This window comes from Ceratotherium simum, chromosome 11 (assembly GCF_057802395.1).
Source record: "Ceratotherium simum simum isolate JZ-2026a chromosome 11, ASM5780239v1, whole genome shotgun sequence".
NCBI lineage: Eukaryota > Metazoa > Chordata > Mammalia > Perissodactyla > Rhinocerotidae > Ceratotherium > Ceratotherium simum.
The window spans coordinates 29,912,950-29,935,246 of record NC_141910.1 but is presented as its reverse complement, the minus strand read 5'-3'; the positions used below and the strand labels follow the sequence as shown (position 1 = coordinate 29,935,246).

Sequence of the window (22,297 nt, the reverse complement as noted above, 5' to 3'; positions counted from 1 at the left end):
GAAAATCCTACAAGATGTCTTTTCCTGAATCTTACAACCTATTATTAAAGCCTCAGAGGTTGGTAGAGAAAGCAAAAAAAAAAGGAAACTTAAATCAGGTAAATAGTTTGCTCCCAGGCTTACTATAAGAGGATAAAAAAACATGGCTAAGTTTCCAAACTCTTGAAAAGCTTATAAATACCAAAATAATTAATTACAACTTGAAGCACATAATGCCATTATAATTACATAATGGAAAAAGGATAGGTTAGAATAATAGTTTAAAAGTGATGACTTGTGAAATGTTTATTTGCCCTACTATTTGGAAAAGGATGGCATAGGTCTAGGAGGTATTTGAGGTAAACTAGCCCTTATTAATTAAGTGTTGCACTTTTCTATTTAAAACCTCAACTGTGATTTCTTTTTATGTATATGAACTTTTAGGTCAATTTTTTCTTTAAATGGAATCTTAAGTTATCTCCTAGCTCGTCACTTTTGCTACAGAAGGAAAGCATGTTTTAATTTATCATAGGTCTACCCTCCATATCAAAATATTTACCATTGTTTACCAGTTCATCGGCATAGTCTGAGATTGTGGCACCACGTAGTCATGAGTCGGAGTTGTGGTGGTATGTGATTGCGTACTTACTCTTGGATTGTTATTGTTTCTGTTGTACCGACCATTGAATCCAAACATCAGCTCTAACTGCTGCACATTTGTCAGAATGCATTGTGTATGGTGGCATTTTACAAGCAGAGGGCACAAACTTTCACCACCCCCCACCAATCACTCAATGGTTATCATGTACTCCTTCCCTCTCACAGCCCTCCTGTATCAAAGGCTTCCACTCAACATAGACTCCCAGTACTCTTTCTTTTATTTTTACCCACTCTCCTACCATAGTGACATTAGGAAGACCCTATTTAGAATTTTATGTTCAATTTTTATCACCATGGTTTAAAGCAAGAGGCAGAGAAGCTAGACAGAGGCAATGAGGGATAAAAAAAGAGAGACTGATCTAAAAATAAATCCTGACTCGATCACTTTCTAGCTGGGTGACCTTTGACAAAGGGTAAGCTAGGCGAGGGGGTGGAAAAGAATAATAACTGAGGGCCCACTTCCCGCCAGATGCTTTACATGTATCTTATTCAATACAACAACGCTGCAAGAAAAGTTCTTTAATCCCTACTCTTTTGGGGTCTTGTTAATTTATTTTTCAAAGATTAACAAGAGATATATTCAAAATCTAAAGCTCAAAGAACTTAAATAATTTGCCCAGAGTCACAGAGCTTTAATAACAGAGCTGGGATTTAAACTCAGGTCTAACTCCGAATTCAAAAAGCATTAGTTCCCCTGCACTAGGGAAAGTACAGAGAATAGCGATTTGTATCATCAAAGGTAGATTTTACGGGCAGAAGTTGAAGAACTTAAGTTGCTTAGCTTAAAAGGAAGTTTTACTTACCATTTTTTGTGGAGATTCTCTAAGGAATTTGGTGAACAATTATCTGTGTCCATAAAATCACTTAAAAATTAAAAGTAGTACATACGTTGTAGGATATAAGGAAGAATTTTTCTGGGTCAGTCTCATTCATAGGACCTATTGAATGCCAGTTACTTTTCTAGGTGCCGAGAATCTCAAATAAATAAACTAAAATCTCATGGTCCAATGAGAATAGGCCAGAACACACAAGGTGCTCAATATATGCTGGATTGCTCAATAATTAGACAATAAGACGTGGTAATGACCTGCAAGGAAGATAATCACATCTCTGGGATTCTTCAAATAGAACAAGGAAAATAGCCTAAAAAAGATGCTAGAAGACATAGAAAACCATCAAAACTAGACAGCTTAGACTAGTGATTCCTAACTTTTTGAGAATGGTAACACCCAACCATGTTTCATTTTGCATTGTTCCTTCCTCAAGAAGTTATATGTCCATAGCTATTCATTCAACAGATCTTTACTACATGGTCACTCTATTTAAGACATCACTGTAGTAGTAAAATGGCCCTTTACTGTTTTTGCACCTAAGACCAGCTTTTCATTCGTCCCTTGGCTGTCCAGCTTCTTTATGGGTGACCATAGTTGGATTTTTTCAAAAAGAACCTTGAATCATGAAATTACAGAGGGGGCTAGAACCCTCCAAATTTATAAAACACAGCTTTCTTCCTTCAATCGGGTGAATTTCCAAACTAGCGATTTCTAACAATGATTTTGGAGTAACCCAGGCTGTCTGTAATTGTTTCGGTTATTTCAAAAGATTTCACAAAAATTTTAAGGTTTTTATTATAAATATAAACATACCCATGTATATATCCAGGATCACTTATATCAGAGTGATCTATATGATTTAAACTAGAGATTTTTACCTTTTAGGAGATATAATACCTACCACTTGTTTTGTAATCTCTCTCTGTCTTAAAAGTGTGATATAAATCAATTAGCTTTGAACCTAGTTGAGGGAAAAACTCAGGGTCCCTTCTATATCTGTAATTCATTTGAACCTATCCATCTTCAAGGATGGGCAAATCTAACACTAACATTTCTTATTCCCATTGCCCTCAAATCAATGTATATTTTGGTTTGATAAAATTCTTATAGCCTAAGGTAATGAAATAAAGACAATATAATGCATATACTTGATGAACTTTCTACCATTCTAATTATAATAGGAAGAATACTAACAGCTAACTTTTAATGAGTGCTTACTATGTGTCAGGATAAGTTTTCTGCATGTATTTTCTCATTTAATCCTACAACATATGTAAACTATTTTTTTAAAAAAGAATTAAAGGTAGCTTTGGTTTATGCCATATTCTTGAGATCCTCACCTATGTCACAAGTACATTACTGACGAAAGAACTGAGAGGAAGCTGGATCTTCCTGAGCCACAGCTTTCTTACCAGGTTATACAACTGTACTGTTCATTATTTTTGGCATTTTCATATGGTTTGAAAAAAATGTGTTGACAATTTTCTGCATCTATAACATTTTGGATGAGCAATTTCCATCCTATTGTGTTTCCTCACATATGGTGTTCTAGCTCAAATAGCACTGGTATTTTTAACCTGCACAATGTTAACAAACTACTTCGAATTATTCTTCACTGACAAATAGCCGAACTATCTAACACAAATGAGAAAATTACACGTATTGTTTAGGCTAGTGTGTTCATTGATTTTCAGACATAAATTTTCTAATAGAATCACTATATTTTATAGCTAGAAGGGATCATAAAGATTATCTAATCTGGCTACCTCCTTTTACAAGTGAGAAACTACAGCAGAGAGGTTGAAGTGTCTCTTTCAGCTAGTTAGTGGTAAAAATCACTAATAGTCTAATGCTTCTTCTATATAAAAAAGTCAATAATTACTACAAAATTCACATTATTTTTCAGTGCCCTGCAGAGGATGTATCAATAATAAATAACTGGGACATTTTTATAATACCGTATTATCATCGGTACTGACATTTAACACTTGTGACTATCAGTTAAATAATGCTGTTATATATCATTGCTGTTCACAGTTTTTACTTGTGTGTATGTCTTGTATCCGTAAGTAGGTTGTGACTTCCTGGTGGTAGGCACAATTTCTTTTTTTAATGTTTCTTGTATCCCTTAATAAATCTACACATAGACAAACTGCTTAACAGTTGGAGAGACATTGACATAAATATATTTATATTTTAGACTAATACTACACAATTCAAAATAGAACAAAACAACTGTCATCCTGCATGGATGCAGGTGAATTTGTTGTTTTGGGAGGGAGAAAGCTGAGAAAATTCCTCACCTCTTATCAAGCCCTCGAGATTGTCCTTGAGGGTGAGTGATTTTAGGAGCTTTAAGAGATTGGTGAAGATTGGAATAGAAATTAGAGGGAATGACCAGAGAGTTGAATAAGCCTTAAGACATGTGGTAGCATATGCAGATCAAATTGCTCAATAAAAATAATAGCTAATAATGACCAAAGACTTACTAGTGTCTGGCACTCCTCTTAGTATTCTGCTTGTCTTAAACAATCTACAGCTCACAACCACCTTCGGTATTTTTCCCATTTTGTAGAGGAAGAAATTGAGACTCAGAGAGGTTAGACCATTTGCCCAAGTGAACCAGCTCCCAAGTGGTGCAGCCAGAATTCAAACACTGACTGTCCCCAAGGCCTACGCTCCTAAACACAGTTTGACCGATAGGATAAAACCAAGTAAGTATGTGGTGTTGAATACAGTGCCTAACATGCCCGGCTCCCAAGCAAAAGCTCAATAAATGTTCATTGCCCTGCTTTCAGGTTTTCAGCGCACTCGCCCCACATTTATTAACCCATCCACTCCTTACTCCCCAAACACACATGCATAACCACACATTCACCCACGCTCCAGTTTGTTTTTTTTTTTTTACCAAAAAAGTCCACAGTCAGGTGTCTAGGTAACTAGGTATCAAACTTCTATTCACATACTCTTCTTCCTCATAAGACGTAGACTCACATATCTACAATAAGTCTTAGGACCAACCTCCACTCTCCCACATTTCTCCAGGTAAATGTAAATATACACAAATACTGACTTTGGGTTAAAAAACACGTGGACATGCATAGCCCATATATAGCAGAATTCAACTCAATAATGATTTTTCTTTTCCCATTATCTAGGGAAATGCATGAGTTACCATGAGAAGATGCCAAAGACATTGGGCTCTGGTAGTGGAAATTGGGAGGCAATGGTGAAATGAGGTACGATATTCCAGGGCCAGAAGGTGGACGCAAGTCATCCACTGCTTTTCCCAGGATCTTCCTCTTTTTGGATAAGTGCTACAGGTACAAGCCCCGACCCGCCGCCATTGCCTACAGTCCTCTGCGGCCGATGCTGAACCCCGCTCAGGCTGGAGCAGATGCACACACCGCGGGGAGTCTAATTTGCAGGAGATGAGTGTTCCCTTGCTCTATTTTAATGCTTGCCGCTGGGCCTGGGAAGGAGGATTTGTTTGAAATCGTGGAGAATAGCGACAGCCAAGCTTTCTCACGCAAACACCAGGCAGACCTGGAGCAACGAATCATGACTTGCCTAGTATTTAATGGTTCACGGGAAAACAAGTTTCCCTCCAGCCTGCCCGCACTTTTGGAACCAGCTGTGGGCAGCGCCGGGGCGGCGACCCGCGGGGCTCGGCGTGGACGCGGGCAGCGCCGCCCCCGGCACCAGCGCCGACGGCCGCGGCGGAGGCTCGGGGAACCGCCCCTCGCTGATCCCCTAGGACCGAGTGGGCCCTGAAAAGTACCCCGCCCCGTCCCGCCCGATAGCGGGAAGGCCAAATTCAAACGCTCGGCGTCCAGGCTGGGGCGGGTCTAGGAAGAACGCAGAGAAACCCCCCCCCAGACGCCCGCGCACCGCGCCGCCGCGCCCGCGAGCTGCGGAGCCGACACGGTCACTGCGCCTGCGCGCTTTGGGGCCCGCTCTCCGAGGCCGCCGTCGCTTAGCAACGTACGAGTCACAGTCGCGGCCCCCCGCGCGCCCCTCTCCTGGCAGGGCTTAGTCCCTGATCCTCCCGTGAGGCTCCACGCTGCCTCTTGTCAGGCCGTAGGAGCCCATGGAGGGAAAGGAGGATAAGCAGCAGTAAGTGCTGGGGTTTGGTTTCCTCTTTCCCCTTCCGAAAAATATTTTCTTCCTTCAGAGGGTGGGTCCTCAGGCCTTCAGGGCTTTTTCTCTTACAGTCTCCTTCCTACCTCTCATTTCTAGTGGTTGAGCGCTTACAATAGTACTTTTTAAAACGCACCGTTTACTGGGCACACACTATGTATCAGGCACTTTACATGCATTGCCTGGCTTAAAATTCTTGAAGTCATGAAGAATCATCCATTCCTTCTCACACCCCACATCTAATTTATTAGCAAATTTGGTAGGCTCTGCCTTTAAAATATATCCAGCACCCCCCCACCCCATTCATCACTTCCGCTATCATCCCCAGTCTGACCCAACTACCAGCATCTCTTACCTGGATACTGCAATCGTCTTTGCTGCTCCCTCTGCAGCCTCCTCAACACAGCAGTCGGAGTGATAGTTTTACAACATAAGTTAGATCAGTGTTCTCCCTTGGCCATTGCAGAGCAAAAGCTAAGGCTCCTATGGTGGCCTGTGGGGCCTACACAACATGCACCTTTTCACTTACTTGGCCTTATCTGCTGCTTGCCCTCTGATGCAACTCTGCTCCAGCACACAGGCCTCCTTGCAATCCTCTGCAGTGATTCTCCAAGTGTGGTCCCCAGACCAGCATCAGCATCACCTGGGAACTTATTGGAAATGCAGATTCTTCCCATCTCCCCACCGCAGACATACTGAATCAGAAACTCTGGGAGCAGGGCACAATAATTGGGTTTTAACAAGGCCTCCAGGTGATTCTGATGTCCTCTAAATTTTGAGTACTGTTGAATGAAGGTGTTACAGCTTATTATGACCTGGAGCCAAGGGGTATCTGCTTCCAAAGCTTGTATTTTGGTCACTACAACAGTGGTTCTCAAACTTTAACATATATGAGAATCACCAAGGGAACTAGTTAAAACAATTTCCTGGGAACCTGCCTCAGAGATTATGATTTAGTATGAGGGATGAGCCCCGTGAATTTGAATTCCTAACAAGCTGGCAATTGATGTTGATGCTGCTGCTCCGGGGACCACACTTTGAGAAGCACCATTCTAAGGACAGGTACACTTCTGCTGCAGAGCTTTCGCAATTACAGTCCACTTGGCTGGAATGCTATTCCCTCAGATGTCCACTTAGCTCTCTCCCCTCTTTCCTGCCTTTTTCCATTGTCACCTTCATAATGCAGCCTCCACTCTATCTAAAAATGCAACCTACCTCCAATATACATGCACTCCTTCTCCCCATTCCCTGCCTTATTGTTGTCCTTAGCACTTAACACCCTCTAACAGACTATATATTTTACTCATTATTTTATTTCTAGTCTGCCCTCCCCCACTAGAATGTGAGCTCTGTGAGGGCAGGAATTTTTGTTTTTTCACTCCTGTATCTTCAGTTCATACAGCACCAGGCACATAGCTCAGTAAGTATTTGTTAAAAGAATGAATTATCCAATGTTATTCTCACATCTCTCGCGATAGGTATTACTGTCCTTATCATGCAAATGAGGAAACCAAGGCTCAGATCGCAAATGGCAGAGCTGGGATTCCAACCCAGGTCTGACTTCCTTCAGAGCCCACTAGTGTTTTTAACTGTGCTTTCCTTCTAGTAAGAGATTACTACAGAATCATATATTTCACATTTATGTATCAGTCTATAGCTACCACACCACAAGTACTTAATCAAATGAATGCATAAGTATGTAAGCAAATAGCCACAGTCCTTTCCCCCAAGGACTGATTCCAGTACAAGTATATTGCTGGGTTACAGCTATGAGAAGCAGATGAAAACAACTGCTGTCAGAAGTCTACAGTGATAAATCAATCACAACCTTGAAATAAATACTTAAATCTCTGGAAAGGTAATAGAAAAAGCCTTAGAAGTTATTTACACTTTACCAGTTATCAGTTTTTCCAGATCCTTTATAGAGAACAATTTTTGTTAGGATGCAGGGAACCAGAACCCAAGGTACTGAATGTTGTTTGTATGTATATTGGAGTGAGGGTTGGGCATGCACAGCTGAAACAAAGCCAGAGTAAAAAACAATTCCAGCAGATTCACCAGAAATATATAAATGTTATCATGGCAATCCATTTCTCCGCAACGAACAGGGTACTTGTCTGGATGGTGGGTGCATGAGGAATGAAACACAATCTTCACCTTCCTGGAACTTATTGACTAGTAAAGGGTATTTGTAGTGCTTACGAAAAACAAGTAAAAAACTAGGTACATAAATTATAAATTGTGGTAAGTGTTATGAAAGAAATGAACAAAGTATGAAAATAGAGGTGGGGTGAAGAGAGGAAAATCTAGGAAAAGCTTCTGAGGTGACTTTTAAGTTGAGACTTAAATAGTAATGAGCCAGCTGTGCAGGGAGCTGGGGAAGAGCCAGTCCAGGCAGGCAAAAGGCACGTGCAAATGCCCTGAGGGGCAAAGAGACTGGTGTGTTCCAGGAACTGAAAGTAGGCAGGCTGGCTGGAGAAGTGAGGGGAGAGAGGCTTGAGTGCAGTTGAAGAGGTTAGCTGGAGCAGGGTCACACAGGGCCTGCGAGCTACAATAAGGAGGCAATATTTTACTGTAAATGCAATGGAAAGCCATTTGAGGGTTTTAATTGAAAATGACATGACAGAGGAGATGGACCTGGCTTTGGTTTGAAGTAAGGTAGGGGTTATATTTTAAAGGCCATGTGTGAGGCTAAACAGAACTACTCACTTTCCCTGTAATTTTGGAATCATATTCACTCACCTTCCATGGCTCAGGGCTTTGATTTGAAAAACTTCTATGTAAAAAAGTATTTGAATTCATGTATTTCGTTCATTTATTTTTCAAGTATGTGAAATTTTAAAATACTACCTTTTATAATGTCTATTACTCCTTATTTAAAAGGAGAAAAATTCTATAAAGTATTTCTTTAATGTTTTTTAAAAAGGCAATAATTTTCATTTTTGTACCTACCGGTGTAGTTATTAGAAGCAAAAAGTGATAAGAAATTGAATTAATTGTTCTGATGCCTGCACAGGTCTTTTCTTGAAAAGATAAATAATAGAGGTCATTTGGTAGCTTTGGTCAGTTTGCCAGGTGAGTTTTTAAAATTAAATAGTTATCTTTGTCTAGATGGCTGAATTTACTTGGTAACTTTTTAAAAAGATGAGTTAAGATTAGCATGTAACTTAGCCACATGAATAGGCACTGCAAACATGATTTGTAAGCATGATCAGATCATATTCTTTCTTTACTCCAAGCAAATGAGAGTCTGTACACTGTACTGGTATATTGTCATGAATAATTGTTATTAACACAAATCCCTTTATCTCTTATATGATTTAGAATGAGAAGATACCTTCTCAGATTTTAATAGCACAAGCCCCTTATAACTTAATAAAGCCTAAATTGTCTTGACTGATACTTGAAATATATTTAAATCTTATTTTATGTAATTATGACTCTCTCAGTACTGAAATGCTCATTGGGATATGATTTGGAATCATATGGGAATGATTTGCTATTTACTTCTGTTTTTCAGACAGCATAAAATAGAAGATGCTGGTATAGTGTATATATCTGAAAAACAAGAAGAAATCAAATATGAAAAAAAACCTGGAAAAAGTATACAACATTCAAAACCATGTGTCGGAAGAGGACGTGTATGTTATGCTAAATTCATTAACACAAATGCAAGAACATGCAATGAACCAGTTCCCTACATAGATCCCAAAAAAGGCCCAGAAGAGCAGGTTGGACGGATGTTTGTTATATACAGATATAGATTTAGATTCAGAAGCTGTTTTGCAGGATAATTTGGTCACAGACTACTTAAAGGGTGTGACATATCTCAGACTAAAACTTTTTATAATCTGGCAGTTAAAAGCAGTAACCTGGAACTATTCTCACAGAAGACTTTTGCATACAAACAATATATATACATATAGGGAAGGAATCAAAATAATCATTTTTCTAGATTGGGTCAGATTATAGCTACTCAGTAGTGCTTGGGGGTTACTGAGGAAATCTCTTCCTTAATATTGTATTTGTGACACATAGTCTAATATAAAAATTTCCCATGATAGTAATTCAGATACTTTTTATAAAATAATAGCTACCACTTATTGAAAGTATATGAAGTGCTAGGAATGAACTAAGTCTTTTATATAAGCTATATCCTTTAATCTGTGCAACAATTTCTAGGAGATATTATTGAAAATATTTTACAGATGATCACATACTCCAAAGAAGTAAATTAACATATCTGGGCTTATATAGTAAGCAAATGTCACAGCCATATTTCTGACCCAGGACTGTTGATTTAGCCAAACGCTACTTTCATTCACTATCATACTAAATATATTCCATTATCTTTTTTATCTTTGAAGTCAGATTTATTACAGTATATTTATTGTATTAGTTTCCTATTGCTGTTGTTACAGCTTACCACAAACTTAAACACTGGTTTAAAGCCATAGAAATTTATTCTTTTACAGTTCTGGAGCTCAGAAGTCCAAAATTAGTCTCATTGGCCATTGGCAGGGCTGACTTCTTCTGGAGGCCCTAAGGGAGAATCTGTTTCCTTGCCGTTTCCTTGCCAAAAAATCGTGTTTGTAGACTCTAGAGGCTGCCTGCATTCCTTGGCTCATGGCCCCTTCCTCTTCAAAGCCAGCGGCATAGCATCTTTAAATCTCTCTCTGACTGACTCTCCTGCCTCCCTCTTCTAAGGACCCTTGTGATTACATTGGGCCCACACAGATAATTTCCCCTTCTCAAGATCCTTAATTTAATCACAACTACTAAATCCCGTTTGCCTTGTAAGGTGAGGTGTAGTGGTGAGTTATGTGTAGTTGTGATTTAACTTAACATTTAAATGGAGGTTGCTTTTAGTGAGCTCTCTTTATACTGATAACATCCCCTCTTCTTGTCATAAACCAAATAGCACACCATGGTTCTGTGTGTGAATGTGAGATCTTCTTGGGGCAGGGATTCTTATAGTCAAATATCCTTTAATATTATCTAGTACAGGGAAGTTTTAAGGCTATTTTATTTTTAAACAAACAATTATTTGGGATTTAAATTATCAAATTTGATAGACCAGCCCTACACTGGAGAATAAATCTGGTACAGAAATCCAGGTTAGTGAAGTTCTCATATTTCTTACAAAAGTTAATGAACGACTCTCCTGAGCTCTAGTTCAGTGATGAATTTAAATCAGACTGGTAACTGAACCCATCCTTCTCTTGGAGACACTAAGGAAAAGAAGCTGGTTAGAGAATAGAAATAAGAAATGTAAAAATTGCGAAATTTAATCCAACTAATTTTCTGTTACTCCTAGTTTGTAGGTGTCTTGAAAAAATAAATGAACAACACAAAATGAACAAAATAAGAACAAAGTCTTGCTGTCAGCAAGACTGGGTGACAGAGTAGCAGTAGAGTCTTTGTTTATTAGTGCTAAAAGCTAAATGAGTCAGGGACCTTTCAGAGAGAGTGAAAGTAAGTTTGAGATGAAGTAAGAGGATAGATCAGAGAGGTTGATAGTGGATGTGCATGAGGAGTAACAAAGAAAGACCAAAGAGGCATCACAGAGTTAAAAGCATGCTTGATTTGAGTGTGGACTGAAGGGAATGTTCACAAAAAACCCTTAAACTTACTCATTTCCAAGTACCCAAGGAGTAATAAAGAATGCTCATTTCACATATTTGTAAACTTTGTTCTTTTATTTAAGATGACAGGTTTCTTTTTAAAGGTTAGCTTGGTTAAAAAAAATTAACCTGTTTATAGTAATGCTGGCTTTAAAATAAGAGTAAAGAAAATAAAGTTGCCTAAATATTTAAATTGACATATCTATTGTCTAATGTATTTTGCCAAGATAATATCTTTAGAACCTAGCACCAAATTGATTAATTTTATTTGTTTACAAGATTTTTAAATGAAATAATCACTTATACAGTTCTTCCTAGGGACATAAAATTGAGGGTGCTAAAATAAGTAAAAAGGTGCTTTAGCTCAGTCATTTCCAATGAAAATTAGTTGGGTTGTCTTGTATTTTTAAATATTGGTATTTTAAAAGAGATTATACTAGGGTAAATATTTTCCAAAGTATATATATTTGGTGAGGAAGATTGGCCCTGAGCTAACATCTGTGCCGATCTTTCTCTATTTTGTATGTGGGACGCCACCATAGCATGGCTCGAGGAGTGGTGTGTAGATCTGCGCCTAGGATCCAAACCCACAAACCCTGGGCCGCCAAAGTGGAGCACACAAACTTAACCACTACACCACTGGGCCAGCCCCCCAAAGTATATTTTTTAGAGCACTAACCCTTGCCTATGTGCTCAATGAAATAAAGTTCCAAAGTCAAATGTTTTGGAAAAGCTGTATTTTTATGTAGCACCCTTCTCAGAGCTTCACAATTCACATTCGTATGTAAAGGTTCTGAGAAATCCTGTGATAAACTTGCTTAACATGCTTATCTCAATATTTCCCAAATTTATTTAACTATGGAAACCTCTTTTATATAACACCTATTAATATGCTACAGAACTTGTGTCCCACAGAACACAGTTAAGGAATAACTGTTATTGGGGAGATTATGAATTACTGAAAAAGAGGTATTTTTCAGTACTCCTGGTATCCACAGCAAAAGAGAGAATTTAGATACAATGTAACTCTAGTTTTTATGACAGCACTTCAATTTTTTAAAGCCGCCGAGCTCTACTAATAAAATGTGATTGTCTATGTGTAAGGTGTTGTCAAAAGTCCATATTGCCCTAAGAATCCCTAAAGTATGATTTTATGTTGCACAGATGACCACCACCACCACCAGCCATCGTGGCCAGGCTGCCACTGTGGAGCTCGGCTTACCACCTCTCGCATTCTCTTAACTGGTTTCTCCAGGACGCCCCAATTGCTTTTACTACTTCTCCCCCGAGGATTCTCCCTTAATTTCCCAAAGAATGGGAAATAAGTAACATTTGCTAACACATTTCTGAAGGCTTAGGGAGAAGATAAGTATAACATAGAGCCTGCCTCACAGTGGTTTCCACATGTGGCTGAGAGGCTCCTAGTAAATGGCCGTCAGGCCTTCCAGAGACCACGGGTTTGTGGGAGCCTCGTCATCAGGAATCTCCAGGCACCTCCGTACCATGGAGCCCCAGTGACTGTCATCCTGGGGCAGGAAAGGAAACAGGCCTTGGGCTGGAAGGGAAGATTTCCTCTTCTTTCTGGGTCCAAAGTTTTCTACTGGGAACAACTATGTCTTTTGGCAAAATCCCCTCCACAATCTGCAACATGTGGTCTGACCCCGGAAGCCCAGACAAAGCAGTCACACTAGAGGACTTTTCCCAGTGTGATTTATTTCGTCATAAATAACTCCATGTCAGCCCCTCACAATCTGATGTAAGTGATGGTACACAGAGCAGTAGATTTGTATTCTCAGTCTTTCCCTTCAGCATGAGGTGAAGGAAAAAACAAGTCTCCATCTATATCTTTAATCTATAATCTCTTATGAGCAAATGCTTGGACCAAAAAGGCATGCACATGTGCATGGGCCTGTGCACACTTTCACTTCCAGGAACAAACCAGACTTTTTAGGCATCGGGCAGACTATCCAGAAATAGAAAAGATAAAAACAACATTTTTTGAACTATAGGATTTTATTCTGCAGAAGTGAAGATTCATCCAATTTACAACACTAACCAGAACACTTTCACTAAGGGGTCTTAAAGTCTTCAATCACACTTTAAGAAAAATTGTTCATTATTCCTGTATATTTGTGAAACCAAAGAGACCACTTTGGTAAAATTCTACATTCAAAAGAAGTCTTGAAAGGTGAATTGATAACTCTAAGGATAGCTTTTGTGTTACACTCTTGTTTAAGAAAAAGTTGAAGTCTGCCAGGCATTTTCTAGTGGTTCACTTATTCCAAAGCCACTTCCAGTAACTTAGGGGTTAGCAAAGTAAGTTTCTGGTCAACAAAAGGAGATAATATAAAGTGTACTCCTTAAAACCTTATCATAGAAGATCTTTCTCAGGATAATTTCTTAGAGCCTCTTTATTTTGCTTTTGAAATAATTTAAATAAGTTTGTGCTTATCTGGCTTTGCATTCCACAGCAGATTTGATGTCGCAATGTAGCCCAGAAATTAGAGGCGTGCACAGATAGGTGGGGGTTTGAATTGTGGCAGCTCTGCTGCCTGCTAGTGATATTCCTTGGAGAAGTTACTTAATCTCTCAGCAGTTTTCTCATCTGTAAAGTGGGGTACCTACCTCATAGAATTGTGGTAAGAATGTCAGAGAAGGTCTATGAATCCCAGACTTTGGGGCACAATACGCACTATCATAATCATGGAGTAGAGGAGAGCTGCAAGAAGCAGGCCTTCTGACAACAGTAAGACGTGACTATTTTGAGCCAAATAGTGAGAAGACACCATCTGTTTAGTAATCTGTTCTAGAATTCCTAGGATCTACATCAAGTACTCTTAATTTTCATAATTCACCTTTTATCCCATTCTGAAAAATGAGGCATTAGCAGATCTCTCCTATTCTCCAAAATTCCCGAGTTCCTAAATTTCTTTGATCTCTGCAAACATATTCATTACCCTTGGTTACAATTTGTCATTGGCCTGAAAGCTCACACTCATTTAAAGTTGCAAAGTGAAGTCTCTTTCTCCAACTATTCAATTTAGTTTCCTCTTTGTTCTATGTTCAGCCCATCTTTTTCAGTTTGAAGATAATTTCTCTCAATAAATAACCTAAAGTTGAACAGTTCTGACATTCAGCTCTGAACAGTGTACTCTTCTCCAAATTCTTAGCCTTTCCTTGATTTCTTACTACAACAAATTTTTTTGCCCCAGAAAACCCTATTTTTGCTGCTTTTGGCATATTTCATGAATTTCTTCTATGTAAGCTTCTTGACAATCTCCCGACAAGTTTACTCCATTAAATTATTTTTTTGAATTTGATATTGTGCACTTCTTTTATGTGTACCTGCCTGTCTTTTTAGAAACTAAGCTCATTTGAGAGCTGACTCCCTATGTGGCTACATAGGGTTCTTTAGATGCCTCTTGCTTTTTATATCAATGTAGCTTCAAGTGCATTGTCAGAATTTTACTTATTAGAATCTCATATTCATCCCCCTTGAATCATATTTTTCAAGTGTCTGACTGTGGAATCATAGCTGATTTTTTAAAAGGCTGATCTCCTTCCTTAAAGCCCAAGGGAGGTGTTTGATTATACCCAAGGTTACTTTCATGCTCTAATAATATCCAAGAACTCCTAGATGTCACAGTTGCCTTCTCCTAAGGTTCTCTTACTTCTACCTATCAATCAGATTTTTAAAAAATTTTTGGTTAAAATTAAGTCGAGTAATAATTCCCCTCAATGCTTTCTCAACTTCTAAGAGATCAAATTGTCATATGTGCTAATGAAGAATCTATCAGTTCTCCCTTTTCTGCAGACTTAGGTCAGGTTTTACTATCAAAAATTTAGTAACATCAGAGACATTTCCCCTTAGAACATAGCAGTTTTGCAAACTGAGTCATTAGTGAGTTATAAACCAATGTGGGTTGCAACTAGCATTGTGAAATGAAATTGAAGAGAAAAGCAAAAAAATAGAATAGAAAATAGCCGAGTGCACTGCATGAATAAGTATTGTTTTGTAAAATTTTTAGTTTTATGTATGTGTATGCATTGTGACATACAATGTATTTCATGGTGTGAGTCATGGACTAAAAACTTTCAAAAACAACCATCTTAGATGATAATACATTATTTGTATTGCCATAATGAAAAGTATAGAACACAATTTTTTGGATTAAATCATGTTTAATATATACATACACATGTGTACATGTGTATAATAAAATTGTAGGACAAAACATAGATGTATAACTATTTTGTTGATTTTTACCGCTCCATCTGTTGATAGAAGGTAGTTTAATAATGTAGCAGCTGTATTTTAGCTAAAAATAAATGATAATTCATTTTTAGGTGCCTTTTAAGAAATTCAGTCTTTGTGAAAATATATTTATTCCTAGATTTCTGAACTCTGTTTAGTGCTAGAATATCTAATAACTTGTTGACTCAAATTACTGAACATTCATAGATATCAAGCAGCACATGAAAATGTCCTACAGTATCCAATTTTGTGTTTCCAATTTTTTTCCATAAAGGGTGACTGGTGGTCACATGGTAAAGGACTGGAACATCCCTTCCAACCACCTTATGACACCAAGAGCACCCAGAGAAGTGACTTTCAAAAACCAACATGTCCATTGGTTTTGCCAGTCAAACACAGCAAGTTGCAAAAGCCTTCTTGTGGAATAGGTAAGGTTAGCAGTATAAGACCTCTTCTCCATTATCTCAGGTTATTGCTATCAAATTAAGATGTATTAGATGTGTTGGCCCTTCCTGAGAAAATTACTTCTTTACAGGAGTTGAAAATACACATACAGCAAGTGCAGCCCTTGACAAGTTTGCTCTTTATTCCTTTCTGGTGGACAGCTTATCTCCAAACACGTTTAATGTAACATAATAAAAATTGTACTGCTCATTGATAGCACCAGCCTCCAAGTCAGAAACTTAGTAGTGTTCTACTCCTTATCGTTACCACTAAATTTAAAAAATTATAACTATTGGGGCTGGCCCAGTGGTGTAGTGGTTAAGTTCTTGTGCTCTGCTTTGGTGACCCAGGGTTCGTGGGTTCAGATCTCAGGGGTGGACCTACACATGGCTTGTCAAGCCACGCTGTGGCGGCGTCTCATATATAAAGTAGAGGAAGATTGGTGCAGATGTTAGCTCAGCGACAATCTTCCTTAAATGAAAAGAGGAGGATTGGCAACAGATGTTAGCTCAGGCCCAATCTTCCTCACCAAATAAATAAAATAAATAAATAAATAAAAATTATAACTATTAAAATAGTAGGCAACCGTATATGGAAGTATTTCTTGAAGTGCACTCTGAGGGACACTAGTTTTTTATGATGTTTATAGATACTGCTCAAAAAAATAGGGGCAGTGGTCAAATAAGTTTTTCAAAAACTGAATTTATAAAGTTAAACAGATTTTGTTTTTACTACAGAACTCTTAAAACCCTTATTCTAAGCATAAGCAAAATGAATTTCCAAGAAGGGGAATAAAGAATGCTGTGTTTCCCCCACTTATTGACCACCTTACCCTTTTTCAGGAGAGCATCTCACGTGACTGGTATCCCACAAAACATAATTTAGGAAATACTGTTACATAGACTATTAAAACATTTTCAGATCTAAAATTTATTTTACCTGACAATGTCATTATAATAAACTAAGACTTTAACATTTATTCCTGTTGTATCTGTTTCTTCACCCATGTCCTAATCATCTCTCCCTCTGGAGTAGGATTTAGTAAGTCCTAGTCATCTCTCCCTCTGGAGTAGGATTTAGTAAGTCTGAAATAACTGCAGGATCAAGTCAAAACAAAAATGTATTTATTGAGTATCCACTCTGGTCCTCACACCATACAAAAGATCATAAGCTAAATTTCAAATAATTTTCTGAACACAACAGTAGACAACAAGGATTACTGTTAGAGATCAACAGTCTCTCACTTTAGCCTTGAAACTTGACCTTTAGATTGAAGATCAGGACATTAGAAAATGGTCATGTTCGGCATGCTTTCCACCTCAAGGGTGGTAGTAATGGAGAGGGATAACGTTAGATAATCTGTAACAATGGCCTCTCCTTTAGAAAGGTAATGAAGTTTCTACTTCTGATTCAGGATGGTAGACTGAGCACAAACATCTAAATCCCTTGTGTCCCAAGACCCTATTAAATGACAGCAAAGCAATCGACCCATAAAGGTGAAGAGAATGGAAGGAAGAACTTTCTGGAATGTGGGAAGAAATGGAAGCCTGTTAATGGATAAAAGAAAGCAAAGAAGCAAATAGCCTAGAATACCTAGAAGGAGATGCAGTGAAGAAGAGACAATCTGTCTGACAAACCCCCAAAATAGCTGTAGGCTCAGTCAGCAGGCATAGCAGAAGGCAAGAAGGAAAAGGGGAGAGCTTGGAATCAGCAGGTTACTTGAAAGTCTGTCTCTTAAATAACTGCTCCAGTCATGAGTACTCTACCACATCCTAGCATTAAGACCACTGGAGCCCAATGTCTTAGCTAGAAGTCAGCTACCATACCAGTTACTGTAGTAATTCAAGCTGGTCTCCTGTCTTATTCTTAATTTATGAATGAACATCCAAAGGTTAGAATTATGCCAATTTTTTTTTTTAAGGTTTGGAGGAATTCAAGGAAATATCACAGAGCATAAAACAAAACAAAAACCTAGAAAATATGAGAGAATAAAAGCAGAATGGAGAATCAGTCTGGGAGGTCCAACTTTTCTGGAGCTCTAGAAAAGAGAAGAGTAAAAAGGAAGGCAAGATAATTATCAAAATATAAGATTTATTGAGCACATACTATCTGCCAGGCACTTTGTAGAACTTCCTAAATATTTACTCATTTAATTCTCACACCAACTCTATGCAATATAATAGTATAGTAATACTATTAATATTCTCATTTTTCAGATAAGAAAGCAAGCACAGAGTTTAAATAGCTTGCCCAAGGCTACACAGTAAATAATTGGTATTTGAACCCTGATACTCTGACTCTAGTACCTTTAATAATAACCAGTACTCTACATGGCCTCTAGAATAATAATAATAAGAAAGTTTCCCAAAATAAAAGAGAAGCATTGAAAAGGTCTACTGAGTGCTTCCAAGTAGGAAGGGCAAAAAGATACCTACTCATCATTATGAAATTGCAAAACGACAATTATAAAGAGAAGATTCTAAAAGTTTCCATAAAGAGAAAGAAAAATAAGTCACCATCTAAGGAATAAGAATCAGTATTGAATCAAGCAGCATTGATACAAGAGCATGATGGATTATTGTCTTCAAAGTTCTCAGGGGAAATAATTTTTAACCTAGAAAAGAGAATTTATTTGACCTGGACACTAGAATCTTTTTTTTTTCCAAGTGGCACTGGGCATTGGACTCACTGAGAAATAAATATAGTCCTAGCACAATATTTGGCCCTTAAGTGAACAAAATTCATTAATTATATTATAAATGCTATTTAGTAGTTTTCAACTTTTAGCACTAATCTGTACAATATGGAAAATTTAAATATTGTTACAGAACAGAATTATGTTATCAGCCTTAACAATAAAATTGACAGAGGATGGGAAGTAAAAGAGAAATGTGCTAATATCATTATTTAACATAGGGTACTCAAGAGATGCTACCCAAAGTAGATGAAACAAGGAACAGAACTTTAAGGTTGAAGTCAAAGGAACTAATAGAAGAACCAATTTCTCTCTCCAGCACTGGCCTGTTCGCTGAACTTCAAGCTCACATATCCAACCATCTACTTAACATCTCTTCTCCTTTTCAAACTTAATGTGGCTAGACTAGAACATTTAATTACCCCCACCTGAACCTATCCCCCCACCAGTCTTCCCCATCTCGATAAATGCCACTTCTTTCCTTCCAGGTGCTCAAGTTTTGACAACCTAGAAGTCATTCCAAAACTCGCTACCCTCTACATCCAATCCATCCGTAAGTCTTGACATCTCTATCTCCAAAGTATATCCCAAATCTTCTTACCAATGTATAGCAGCCACTATTATCCTGCTTCCTTTCTTTCTCCTCCAGAATGTTTCCACACCGTCATCAGAAGGATCTTTTACAAACACAAATGATATCACTCTTTTCCTGTAGGTCCTCCAGTTACTTCTCACTGTTCGTAGAATAAGTTTCAAATTCCTCACCATAGCCTACAAAGCCCTATTGATCTACTGAATCTACCTACTTTATCTCCTATTGCTCATGCAATCATGATATGGGGATTTAGAGAAGGGGCTTCTAATTCAGGTCAAGGAGGCAGAGAATGCTCTCTGAAAGTCATGCTTTGTTTTCAAACTGATTTATGCCTGTGTACTTGTTATTGTATTTCTATAACTTAACTACATATTCTTATTGATGTAAATGATCCATAATCCATCTATAAATCAAAATTAGGTGAGTTTATTATGAGTCAGTTTGAGGACCATAGCCCAGGAGAACTTTTCCACCAAAGAAAGAAGCTCTCCAAAGAAGTGGGGTGTACAGAGTGGTTACATACAGTCTTGGAACAAAGAGCATACATTGCATGTGACAGGAATATGCCTTTTACTACTGTCACGAGAAGCTTAGCTAGCACAGCAGGTCAATGGTCACAAGGTGAGCACAGCAGGTGGGTGGTCAGCAGGTCAGTAGACATGAAATGAGTTAAAGCAGGTCAGTAATTAATCCTTAGTTTCTGGGAAGAAATGCTTATCCTTAAAGAAATGCTGACATGGGGGAGGCAACATCCCTATCTTCAAGGGCATCATTCTTGGCTTTGGGACATTGTAAATGTTTAAAGCAGATGTACAATGCATGCTCAATAGGCCACGTCAGGCCTTTCTGGAAAAACAAGGTCAGGCTGAATTAGTTTTAAACCAAATGGCTTCCTCATATACTCCAATATATCCTATTGCTTTCCATTTATTCATCATTCTTATAAATTAAAATCTGACTATGAAAGAAAGACAGTTGTTTCTATAAAACATTCCAAGTTGAACGCTTTGGAAAGACTTCCTAAAAGATCAATCACTAACTTTAAAAAATGCTAATTGGTGGGGGCAAATTAACTATAAAAGAGCTGGAGTGAATTTTTTAAATCTTGAAAGATTCTGCACTCATTTTGCTTCAAATGTGTCTTTAAGTTTTCATTCTTTGTTAAAGAAACAGAAGCTAGAGAGGATGCATTTGAGGTGTGGTTTGTGCAAGAAACACAAAGTGGAATTCCAATCAATGGATACTTCCTCAAGGAAAATGTCTTGGCACTCCAATAAAAATCTGGCGAATGAACTGGTTAAAATAAAAAGCTAAGTATAGTATATATAATTATCTATGACTCTTTGCTTTAACTGACCCTTTTGGTTAACTAATCAGTCAGGTCCCAGTCCTTTCTCCTAAGGAGCAGTCGCTTCTACTCTAATTCATTAAGGGATGTGGTGGAAGATGAGACTAGAGATAGGCGTGGTTCTAGGATTAGGAGGCAGAGCCCAGCCATTTCATAAGGGATTCCCCAAAATCAGTGTCTGTAGGTCTGTTCTGTTGAGCTAGTCAATTTTCCCAGAGAAAAATCCTCCAAACCTCTACCTGGAGTGGGTACACACAAATCTGAGAGTCTCTCAAACAGTCCTCTATTTGCAACTTCACCTGGTACCACGTCCACGCTCCCCGCCTCAGAGGTATCTGATACCTCCAATTTCTGAGCCTTACTGGAAAACTGTGGCATGAACTGGCTTGATTTTTACCAAACCCCATCCCCACAAGCACTTAGCTTCCAGTGTTCTGTGGTCTACTCAAGTCAGTTGCCACTTATCCATCTGCTTCCAGCTTCCAAATTCATTAATATCTTCACTCACATTTAGTTCTCTTTTTTTCTTAAGGATTTAAGCCATTTAATTTCTTTACTATCATTGTAGTGGGGTTTGGGGAGGGAATAGGGGAAAATGCACATGTTGAATTTGCCATCTTTAACTGGAAATTGTGGTAACCTTGTCACCATCAACACTTAACACCCCTTGGAATTTAATATTGATTCAGCACTTATAGTTGTTTGATCCTAAGCCCATCATGTAAATTTCATCATTTTGTTTTGCTCAATTTATGAAGTGGGAATAATAATCCCTACTTTGCAGGATTGTTATGAGAAATAAATGAAATAACATGTAAAGTGCCTACCACAGTGCTTGGTACATAGTAGACCACAAATGGTAGCTATTTCTATTATTAATTGTTACACTGTACTAAGTTAGGTGTTGACTTGGAATTTACCTTTGGAAACCTGGCATGAAGGTCTCTTTCCTCCTCCTCCTCCCCTTCTTCTCTCTCTCTCTCTGTGCTTTTATTGGTATTTCTTATTGCCAAGTTCATTATTGTATCCCAGATGCTAGTACAATGCCCAGACACAACAAACATTTATTGATTAGTTTAATAATAATTACATATTATTCAACAGATTATTTAAGTTAGTCATAATATAATTTAAACTAACATACACACCGCAGTATAGGCCTGCAATTTATTTATTTTAGATGGTGTTTGGGTACTAGATAAAAATGATTTTAAAAATAAAATATTTTAGTGTAACATTTTAGAATATGTATATCAACTAGTCTGTAGATGCCAGATTTTATATATGTATAGACATAGAAAATGTGTATACAAACATGCATTTATACCAATTAAAAGTCATCTCATAGTCATTCTGTTCCATCAGCCCACTTAATGACGCCTGGTCTTTGGCATTTCAGCAATGTCATCTTGTGCTGACAATGAAAGTGCCCTTTATGTCTTGTTCCACCACATAATTTCCTGGCTGCCATCCATGGTCAGTTTAACAAATGGCTATGCTCCATCATATCTGAGTCCCTTTGAGAATAAGTGATTTATATAATAAAACTTTATAAATTGGAAAGGCTGATCTAATGTCTGAGGGAGGTATTTCATACTTAAATGAAACTTTGGCTGTTTATCAACTACTTGGTATTTTAACGTTCTTTTGAATTGCAAATTCAGATACAGTGGTAAAAATAATTTTCTAAAATAGGTTTTAGTTTGTGTTGCTGCTTTTGCACC

General features: G+C 37.9%; 1 protein-coding gene across 1 annotated transcript in view; it reads left to right on the top strand.

The window, feature by feature from the left end:
- The first annotated feature begins 5,562 nt into the window (after nucleotides 1-5,562).
- The window catches only part of CIMIP6 (ciliary microtubule inner protein 6), a 29,272-nt gene continuing 12,537 nt past the window's right edge, over nucleotides 5,563-22,297 (top strand). The window contains exons 1-3 of the mRNA XM_004436643.3: nucleotides 5,563-5,588; nucleotides 9,133-9,343; nucleotides 15,766-15,919. Coding sequence (XP_004436700.1) covers nucleotides 5,563-5,588; nucleotides 9,133-9,343; nucleotides 15,766-15,919 — 391 coding nt within the window. The remainder of the gene's footprint in view (nucleotides 5,589-9,132; nucleotides 9,344-15,765; nucleotides 15,920-22,297) is intronic.